General features: G+C 39.8%; 2 protein-coding genes across 3 annotated transcripts; both read left to right on the top strand.

Moving 5' to 3' along the window:
* Positions 1-3,229: 3,229 nt before the first annotated feature.
* dus4l (dihydrouridine synthase 4-like (S. cerevisiae)) lies at positions 3,230-6,031 on the top strand. The gene is made up of 6 exons (XM_085429956.1): positions 3,230-3,580; positions 3,699-3,820; positions 4,004-4,121; positions 4,333-4,455; positions 5,367-5,593; positions 5,691-6,031. Exons 1-6 carry the CDS (start codon positions 3,489-3,491, stop codon positions 5,954-5,956), a joined length of 948 nt encoding a protein of 315 aa, XP_085286082.1. The 5' UTR covers positions 3,230-3,488; the 3' UTR covers positions 5,957-6,031.
* A 505-nt stretch (positions 6,032-6,536) lies between these two features.
* On the top strand, positions 6,537-10,806 carry bcap29 (B cell receptor associated protein 29). 2 transcript variants are annotated; one of them, XM_085429957.1, is made up of 8 exons: positions 6,537-6,623; positions 7,139-7,276; positions 7,989-8,089; positions 8,172-8,319; positions 8,392-8,527; positions 8,934-9,036; positions 9,175-9,275; positions 9,641-10,806. In XM_085429957.1, exons 2-8 carry the CDS (start codon positions 7,185-7,187, stop codon positions 9,674-9,676), a joined length of 717 nt encoding a protein of 238 aa, XP_085286083.1. In that variant the 5' UTR covers positions 6,537-6,623; positions 7,139-7,184; the 3' UTR covers positions 9,677-10,806. The 2 variants fall into 2 exon arrangements, with proteins under 2 accessions (XP_085286083.1, XP_085286084.1); XM_085429958.1 differs by lacking the exon at positions 6,537-6,623 and adding an exon at positions 6,863-6,977.

Raw genomic sequence — 10,806 nt, forward strand, 5'->3', positions numbered from 1 at the left:
GAGATTTGTTAAAAGAACAAGATGTATGTTTTATATGGAGTGAGGAAAAAGGGAATGACTGACCTCTAATTTACATTTGTAAAGTGTTTTGAACTATTTCATGGTTACAGATCAAATGCTAGTTAGTGTCTAACCTATTGTCCAGACAATGCCTTGTTAAATCTGAAGATCTAACTAAAGTCATCAGGATTTTTTGTTTTTGTTTTTTTTAAGTCGGCAGCATTAAAATATATTTTGATGTGGGGTGAATTGACCCTTTTAAGTCAGACTTTTTTTTTGGTTTTGTTTTTTTGTAGAATTGTGTTACTTTAATGCCCTCTTGTGGCCACAGAGGCAAAGTGCAGTAATTTGGCTTTCATCAAAATTCTTCATGTTTAAAGTTTGTGCTCTGTTTATTAGCATTGTGAGCATTAGTTCAATATGTCTAAAGCATTGCTGCCCAAGGTGAGTTTCTTCAGAAAGTACTTTCACCTTTGGCAAGTCTTCCCTGATTAGAGGAGAGTATGAATGTTGCAGAAGCCTCCTGCACCATAATTGGACTTTTCATTATTCATAAACCATGTGACCCAGAGACAGACTGGCGACCAGTACAGGGTGTACCCGCCTCTCGCCCTTTGTTAGACGGGAGTTACGACCCTGATGAGGATAAATGGAAGAGAATGGATCTGACTTAATCAGAAAAGGAACCATGAACTCCTGCTTAGAACTTCTTCCATATATTTTGCATGTAAGGAACCAGACTGTTATATTTTTTATTATTATTATTCTTGAGAATTAGTTCTTCGGGCAGTCCTAAAACACAAACAAACTAGCAGATGAAAATAATGTTCTTAGGAAAAAAAAAAAATATATATATATATATATACACACACACACACACACAGTGGGGCAAAAAAGTATTTAGTCAGCCACCGATTGTGCAAGTTCCCCCACTTAAAATGATGACAGAGGTCAGTAATTTGCACCAGAGGTACACTTCAACTGTGAGAGACAGAATGTGGAAAAAAAAATCCATGAATTCACATGGTAGGATTTGTAAAGAATTTATTCGTAAAGTAGGGTGGAAAATAAGTATTTGGTCACCTCAAACAAGGAAAATCTCTGGCTCTCACAGACCTGTAACGTCTTCTGTAAGAAGCTTTTCTGTCCCCCACTCGTTACCTGTATGAATGGCACCTGTTTGAACTCATCATCTGTATAAAAGACACCTGTCCACAGCCTCAAACAGTCAGACTCCAAACTCCGCCATGGCCAAGACCAAAGAGCTTTCGAAGGACACCAGGAAAAGTATTGTAGACCTGCACCAGACTGGGAAGAGTGAATCTACAATAGGCAAGCAGCTTGGTGTGAAAAAATCAACTGTGGGAGCAATCATCAGAAAATGGAAGTAACAAAGGTCACCATCAGTAACACACTACAACGGCAGGGAATCAAATCCTGCAGTGCCAGACGTGTTCCGCTGCTGAAGCCAGTGCATGTCCAGGCCCGTCTGAAGTTTGCCAGAGAGCACATGGATGATACAGCAGAGGATTGGGAGAATGTCATGTGGTCAGATGAAACCAAAGTAGAACTTTTTGGTATAAACTCAACTCGTCGTGTTTGGAGGAAGAAGAATACTGAGTTGCATCCCAAGAACACCATACCTACTGTGAAGCATGGGGGTGGAAACATCATGCTATGGGGCTGTTTTTCTGCCAAGGGGACAGGACGACTGATCCGTGTTAAGGACAGAATGAATGGGGCCATGTATCGTGAGATTTTGAGCCAAAACCTCCTTCCATCAGTGAGAACTTTGAAGATGAAACGAGGCTGGGTCTTCCAACATGACAATGATCCAAAACACACCGCCCGGGCAACAAAGGAGTGGCTCCGTAAGAAGCATTTGAAAGTCCTGGAGTGGCCTAGCCAGTCTCCAGACCTCAACCCCATAGAAAATCTGTGGCGGGAGTTGAAAGTCCGTGTTGCTCGGCGACAGCCCCAAAACATCACTGCTCTCGAGAAGATCTGCATGGAGGAATGGGCCAAAATACCAGCTACTGTGTGTGCAAACCTGGTAAAGACCTATAGTAAACGTTTGACCTCTGTTATTGCCAACAAAGGTTACAAAGTATTGAGTTGTATTTTTGTTATTGACCAAATACTTATTTTCCACCCTGATTTACGAATAAATTCTTTACAAATCCTACCATGTGGATTCATGGATTTTTTTTTCACATTCTGTCTCTCACAGTTGAAGTGTACCTCTGGTGCAAATTACTGACCTCTGTCATCATTTTAAGTGGGGGAACTTGCACAATCGGTGGCTGACTAAATACTTTTTTGCCCCACTGTATATACACACACACACACACACACACACACACACACACACACACACACACACACACACACACACACACAACAAAGACCTGAAACAGGACCTGAGAGTTGCATCTACCCATACAGTTTATCCATCTGCTGTTTGAGTCAATTGAGAGAGGACTGTCAAGAAGGAACTACATTTCCGTCACTTGTGTTTGGGATCTTGTCAGAACTGATGGAATTATGAACATGTAAAAATACCATAATATATTCATCCACTATGCAGTACCTTCTGGAAAGCATCTTAATGGCAACAGCTTTATTTTTCAGCATGTTAGTGATGCTAAACACTCTTCTGGTGCAATAAATGCATACCTACAAAAGAATTGACTTTCAAGCTCTTTAGTACAATACAAATTCTGCTTTTGCCTTATTATACTGTAATTCCACGCACGTACATTTTTCAATAAATCTATTTGCACTTATTTTCAATTTTCCTAACATAATGAAAAAGGTGTTTACTAAGCATTTGGGTGGAACTTTATTTTTAAAACATAAATCTTCACAGACTGTGTTTTTTGTTATTTCTTTAGCGTAAATATCTTCATCTTTTCAAATCTCACCTATCAATCAGCAAGCTTCTATTCCAGCATTGCTCTTCAGTCTCGCGCTTTAGTCTTTTGAAGGCTGAAAAGCTAACTTCCCCCGCAGAACCTGAAGGTCGCATTGCGTGACGTAAAGGTGTGGTCGGGGCGTCGAACAACATTTTCTTTATTTTTCATGATTATTTATTTGAAAAAATACACATTACACTCCGAAATAGCTATAGCGTATGTTTGGAGGTCATAATAAAAAAACAAATAAATTAAAAACGATTAAATACATAAACATACATCTTGTTGCATGACGTAACAGTTCATAAGTCCCAAACACACGCCCGTATTTTTTCCTCCCCTGTACCACTGAGTGGGCACATTTCCGTGAGTGTCGTCTTGAGGTCCATGTAGTCATACCTGCGTATCTCTGTTTAGCAGAATGGCGTTTTACACTGTGAGGTGGGGTCTTCTTTTAGCCTTGAAGTAATACGTCGGACAATAGTACATTTAAACCGCGAAAGGCTTCACGTGCATATTGAGATAGTTAGCTTGTTACGCTACGTGGCTAACGTTTGGCCGCTTATGTGAAGAATGAAGACCGCTAACGGCAACACGAGTGTCATGGACATGTTTGAAAAGGGACAAGTACTGAAAATTTGTGCCCCAATGGTTCGATACTCAAAGTAAGTGAAAGCTGTCATTTCTTTAACTAATTTACAAATTTCTTTGCTTATGGATGAATTTTGGTGAAACACGTGTACAGTTAATGATGCTCACTGTGCTAATATTTATTTCCTTCAGGCTTGCTTTCAGGTCCTTGGTTAGGAAGTACAACTGCGATATCTGCTTCACTCCAATGATCGTTGCAGCCGACTTCTTGCGCTCAATCAAAGCCAGAGACAGTGAATTCACTACTAATGAACGTGAGTAACATTGTAATATGAGCTGGAATGAGCTACTAGGTTGATTTCTTGCACTTCATACCTAGTTTCTTCAAACAGAGAGATTTTCCCTGCGACATAATGTAAAATTTACTAATGCCAGTATTGTCTGTATTGCTATTGCTGATATGATGATAGTTTACAGCTCTTTGTTTATCTGCTCAGGTGACCGACCACTGATAGTGCAGTTTGCTGCCCATGATGCTCAGAGTCTGGCTGATGCAGCCTGTGCAGTGGCACCTTTCTCAGATGGAGTTGACCTCAACTGCGGCTGCCCCCAGAGGTGCAGCTACTGATAGTTTAAACTAATGCTGTCACTTTTCATTATTTAAACAATGTGATTGTACAGAGTAGCTTTTTCTTTGTTGATTCTTAATATTTACATTTTATTCCAGAAAGTAACTAAGAGTTACTGGGACCAGTAGTTAGGTACAAATCTAGTAAACTCAGTGTACTCAGAACGCTTCAGTATCTTTTTTGTGTGTTGTTTTCAGGTGGGCTATGTCAGCTGGGTATGGTGCATGCCTCATTAACAAGCCAGAACTTGTTAAAGACATGGTGAGACACGTCAGAAATCAAGTGGACAATCCAAACTACACAGCATCAATTAAAATAAGGTAAAAAAAAAAAAAAAGCCACACATACTAAACTTTGTTTCTTTTTGAAGAATTATGACCCCTTTATAATATATAACTTTATAACTGTACCTGTCAGTGATGTTTGTGAACGACACTGTTTAGGTACAGTATGGAGTAAATGGAAGAGCGGCTGGAGAGGTGGAGGTATGCACTGGACAGAAGAGGAATTAAAGTGAATAAAAGTGAGGCAGAATAGATGTTTGTGAATGAGAAGGAGACAGGTGGAATGGTGAACATTCAAGATGTAGAGGGTGTGAAGGTAGATGAATTTAAATACCTGGGGTCAATCATCTAGAGCAATGGACAGTGCATAAGAGAGGTGAAGAAAAGAGTGCAGGCAGGGTGGAGACGAGTGTCAGGGGGTGATTTGTGGAAGGATAGCAGCAAGAGGGAAAGGGAAGATTTGCAAGATGGTAGTGAGACCTGCTATGGTTTGGAGAGTGTGGCACTAACAAAAAGGCAGTAACCGGAGCTGAAGTTGGTTGAGCTAAAGATGTTCAGATTTTCATTGGGAGTGACCAGGGTGGACAGGAATAAAAACAAGTACCTCAGAGGGCCAGCTCTGATTGAGCAGTTTGGAGGAAAAGTTAGAGGGGCAAAGTTGAGATGGTTTGGACATGAGCAGAGAAGGGCTGGTGGAAGGATGTTGAATATGAAGCTGCCAGTTAGGGGGAAAAGAGGAAGAGCACCATGAATGTGGTGAAGGAGGATATGCAGAGGGTTGGTGTGACAGAAGCGGATGCTAGAAACTGAGTGAGATGCAGAAAGATGGTCTGCCCTGGTAACCCTAAAGGGAGCAACCGAAGGAAGATTATTTAAAACAATACTAGTTATGATTATGATCCTACTTATTATTGGTATATTAATACCGTTACTGTTATCTTTCACAGAATTCACAAGGACCTAAGGCAGACAGTGGATCTATGTCAAAAGGCTGAATCAGCCGGTGTGTCATGGATAACAGTCCATGGTCGTACAACAGAAGAACGCCACCAACCAGTCCATTACGATGCTATAAAGACAATTAAAGACAGTGTTTCTGTCCCTGTCATTGCCAACGGCGATATAAAGTATCTCCGGGATGTGGAGTCAATCCACGAGCTCACAGGTGTTGATGGTATGTTCGTTTTCAGCAACATTGTAACAAATATACTTCTAACTCTGGCAGTTTTCTTTCTATTTGGCTCATGGTTTTTTCTTATCTTTTTTATTAGGTGTCATGGCTGCGCGTGGGTTACTTGCTAACCCTGCTATGTTTGCTGGCTATGAGGACACTCCTTTGCAGTGTATATGGGACTGGGTGGACATATCTGTTGAACAGGGCACTCCATTCACATGCTTCCACCATCATCTTATCTACATGCTGGAGAGGGTTAGCTCGCAGCCGGAGAGAAAAGTGTTCAATTCTCTGTCCAGTACTTCAGCTGTAATAGATTACCTCCAGAATACATATGGATCAGTACATGATCTCAAGACATGACCACATTGAAAATTAACGGCGTGACTTTAGTTTTTATTGTTACTGTTTTTATGCTCAATAAATTTTTTTAATCTATAGCTGTGCAATTTCTGTCTCTATTGCTTTCCTTTTTCCGCAAGTGTGCGATAGTAGGTTATTAAACAGAATATAGAATAATCGTGGGAAGAGTGCATCTCTGTACATGCGTAGTTTGTTTTTGTTTGTCATGTTTATGTAAAGCATTACTGAGATGCAATATTTCTATTGGCTTCAGGGGTTTAAAAGAAAAAGATATTTCAGTGTTCTGAGAGTGGATAATCAATATGAAGTGTAAGAAATTTATTTCGTTATTTCCTTGTCATGAAGGAAAAAACGGCTTCAAGTAATTAATTATTTGCCTTCAACGTAAATGTCACAATCTTCCCTATAACGAAAATCTTCAATATCATGAAATGAAAGGGGTGTTCAAACAGCACTACAGTTTAAAAATGAATAGCAATAACTGTGGAAAATAATTGTACATAGGACGGACCGCATTTATATTGTTAGATTAAAAATTGTAATAGCGCCGCGGCTTTTATTTTGAAAAACTGCAACGGAAGCTATTCTTTCGGAAGAGGCGGTAGGAGGACTCGCTGGTGCAGGAAGACAAACTTACTTTGCCCTGTTTGATTTCAGAAGCTAACTAGTAAGTATCTCAGTTGCTGCTTTTACGGTATTTTGGAAGTTTCATATATGTCTACTTGGAATCTAGCATAACGTGTTATAGCAGGCCTTATAATAGTCTTAAATAGTTAAAAAAAAATGTATGTTTCTATATCACCTGCGTTAGTTGCATGTTAGCGTTAGCTCATGTGTTAATGCAAGCTTGATACTGAACGCTGGCTAAAGATGGAAGAGTGAAATCGTTGAAAGTAGCTAGCCGTTAAACATATAAACGAGCACTCTATTTGCACGTATTTGTTGCGGTGATGCTGTGAAACCAGGTTATAGTAACAGCGGTTTGACAGTTCACTCCAAGCCTCTGCGAGCTTCCGTTAAGGTAAATAGACTGGGTTCGAGATTATTTCAGTCTTTTTCAACGGTAGTGTTATTACTGAGAAATGGCCACGTACGATAGGTAGCTTACCTTCTCTGTACCTGATAGTTTGTTGAGGGAGGCTGGTGAGACCAATTCCTTTCCCTTTTCTTGTTTTCTGTTAGGTTTCCGGTCTTTTGGTTGGTTTATCTTCAGAAGCCATCAGCAAAGATGACGTTGCAGTGGACAGCTGTCGCTCTCTTTCTCTATGTGGAAATTGGCGTCATTGTCATCCTCTGTTTACCCTTTATCTCTGCCAGGAGGTAAGTATAACTGTCACTCTGTTCTCAAGTTGAATATGGTTTTGCACTCAGGTCTCTGTTGACAAAGGAGATCCTTTCTTCTTCTTTTGGTAGCTCAGTTTCGGGGTACCCACAGTGGATCCATATCATTCTATCTCTTCTGTCAAACCAACCCTCTGCATGTCCTCCTTCACTACATTCACGGATCTCTTCTGTGGTCTTCCTCTTTTCCTTCTCCTGTTGAGTAGCTCAACATCTTTTGTCCAGTATATCCACTATCCCTGTGCACATGCCCAAACCATCTCAACCTAAGATGTCCCCCTGATCTATGCATTTCTAAGCTTGTCTGTTCTGATAACTCTCAAATTAAAATCTGCCAACATCTTGAACTCACACATCATAGCAGGTCTCTCTGAACATTTCCTTACACTTTTGCTGCCATCCTTCTGTTACAAATTACCCCAGAAACTCATTTACACCCACTCCACCCTGCCTGAACTCATTTCTTCATCTGTATTGTGCACTTTGTGGTACTTTGGATTGCTGAAAAAGGTACTAACTAAACACTAAAGAATGAATAATGACGACATTGTGCATATGTGTCAGGTTTGTCTCACCACTGGCAGCAAAGTGTGGTGTTTGATTCTGCGTCAAATATACTGTCAGCTGTAGTAATCCTGTAAGAAATGTTATGTTGTGCACCATAGTGATGTGACTTCAAATGTTTGTGCAGATGGCAGAGCATTTTCCATCTGAGGATCTGGAGTTGGATGTCAAGATTCTGGAATAAAGTGTTTCTCACCATGATCATAATACTCATTGTTCTCTTCCTCGGTAAGCAAACAATCATCCCTGTCTGTATTTTTAAGGCTACTTTTGGACTTATGGGGGATTTCTTTTTCTTTGGTTTTTAAAGATGCTGTCCGTGAAGTGAGAAAGTATTCATCTAAAGAGCACGGCGCCGATGCCAAGCTGCAACCAAATATGTTCGACCACTTGCACATGAAGCTTTTTAGAGCCCAGAGGAATCTGTACATCTCTGGTTTTGCCGTCTTCCTGTGGCTGTGAGTCTGTGCTCTAATACAACACCTGGACTTTGAACCTGGCTTTCCTCTAACCTTTGTGTGTTTTTGCAGCGTTATGAAGCGGCTGATCACTCTGATTAATCAGCTGGCGTCAGCGTCTGGGACTATGGCTGCTCTTCAAGCACAGGCTGAAAATGCTAACCAGACTGCTGAGAAATACATGAAGGACAATGAACTGTTGAAACAGGTAATTGCACAAAGATCTGTTATTTGTAATCAATAACCCACTTTGAACTGCATGTGGGGAAACTCATATAGGTCAGGGAATAAGTTACACAGTTATTGAATGATAAAACAGAATTTCAAAGTCCAGATTTTAATAGCACATATTAGCTTGTTGCTTACATAATCTAAAGCTATATTAACAGAGTACCCAGTTGATTGTAATCATATAAAGATGAATTGAAATGGAAGCTACCCAACTCAGCTTTAACCTTTAATCCACATCCAGAGCATATTTAATGTTTATAGGCTGCTCAATGGTTTGACTGTTCAGTTTGTATGCCTGGAATATGCTTTGTGTTTTCCACTGGAGGTACTGGGATAACTATATTTGACTGAAGATTTGAATATATGTATTTTTATGTTATCAGACTCTGATGGAAGGGCGGGGTGATAGGGCTACTGCTGAGGGCATGGACCTGCTAAGGAAGGAAGTGGAGAAACTGAAAGAAGAACTGAAGACTTCTGGAGATGGTTAATATCTGTGTATATTTCAGTCCTCTACACCTTCCCTGGAAACAAATGTAGCTTTTATAACTTGTCAGTTTCTGTAAACAAAGACATGGGGGGTGGGGATTCCTTGTTCTCATGTGTCATTGTTTTCCTCTCCAGGTCTGAAGAAGTCCCAGTCAGAGGCAGATGTAATGAAGAAACAGATGGAGGGCCTCGCCAGGGAGTATGACAGGCTGTTGAAAGAACACCAGGAGCTCCAGGTAATGCTGAGCTCTGAACACAGCAGGGTGATGATTTGCTGGGTCGTTCACTAGCTAGATGTAACAATTCAAAGTGACATTCAAGACAATTAACATCAGGCAGGCAGCCTCAGATCAGCAGTGTGGTTCCTCCATATTTCGTGATCAAAGAAGCCATCAATTTATCGTTTAAGCTTAGGCCTCGAGTATGTTTTGTTGAAACATTTAAAGCACAAATCACTAGTGAAAGACTGCAAATTCTGTTCACTTTCAGGTTTTCATCCATTTCTTTAACAACTAACAGACACTTTGAACCTTTATGGAGTGTGGAATTGTATAATACAGTATAATATTTTAACTGATATTTTCATTTTCTCTCCTTTCAGAATCTGCGAGACAGTGGAAATAAAAAGGAAGATTAGATGAAAAGTTAAAGGTTAAAGTGTTTACTTAGCTCAGTCACAGACAATTGCACCACATGCTTGACCATCTGTAACACCGTGTGTCATACTATTTAATTACAAATTAAAGACTGGCTCATCTGAGGAACATGCTTTCGGCTGGTAGCAGCAATGGTTTCAAAAGTCTTAAACCTTTATTAGAGCACGAGACTGGCTTAAATGGAATGAGTAATATCTGTTTCTGCCTGGTGCAGCCTGACTAAGAGGATTTTCTTTTTCAAGGGTGCGCTATCGGGCAGATTAATTGTGCAAAGCAATTGGAGTTCAGTTAGTAAGTGACTCAGGACTGATCACAGAGCACCTAATATATCAAATATCAAACAAAATGAGTGTTTTCTGTCTCATTTGTTTTTGCCACTTTGCACAAGATATGGGGAAAGTTGAGTCGATCTATAAATGTGGTAAATGGTTACAAAAGTATTTTTATGCTAAAGGTTTTCTCTTGTTTTTGTGCAGCCACTTGCAGCTTAACTTTAGTATGCAAATACAGACTGCATGTACAGTTGCACTGAGATAAATGAGCTTCACTTTTGTTTTGCGGTGTTTCAGCCGATGTGCCAGATGTTTTTACCTGTACAGCTGTAATGGATAACAGTAGGTAGAGGTTTTAGCCAGTATCTGTTTGTTTTTTGTTTTTGTGTCTGTGTTTAGTTTTTTTATTTCCTTTTATTTGAAGTTGTAAAAAGATCTGGCACATAAAGTAAAACTTTTTTTTTTAAGTCCTAGTTAGGTTTTTGCCTGGATGTTCTTCACATGCTCAGTTTTGTGTTAAGGTGCACAGTTTGCTGGGATTCATATTTTATGTCACAAAAAAAGATTGTCTTTGTTTTGTTATATATATTTTTTTGTGTATCTTTTAATTATCCAAACAAAACAAATCCATGTCACTGTGAAACAGGACCTGCGATTGTCATCACCACATATTTAAATGTTTGCTTTTTATTAGTGATTTACCATTGTTCATTTTCCCGGTAATATAAATACATGTTCATGTTGCGCTCTGCTGTTTGGACGTAAAAATCAGATTTAAGTGCCTTTCCAGTGGATGTAGAAAGCAGAATTTTCTTTAATAAAGGTTATTTTTTCCTGCG

Source organism: Copadichromis virginalis, linkage group LG14 (genome assembly GCF_057382275.1).
Source record: "Copadichromis virginalis isolate Kocher_CV1m ecotype Utaka linkage group LG14, C_Virginalis_male_GT1.1, whole genome shotgun sequence".
Lineage (NCBI taxonomy): Eukaryota > Metazoa > Chordata > Actinopteri > Cichliformes > Cichlidae > Copadichromis > Copadichromis virginalis.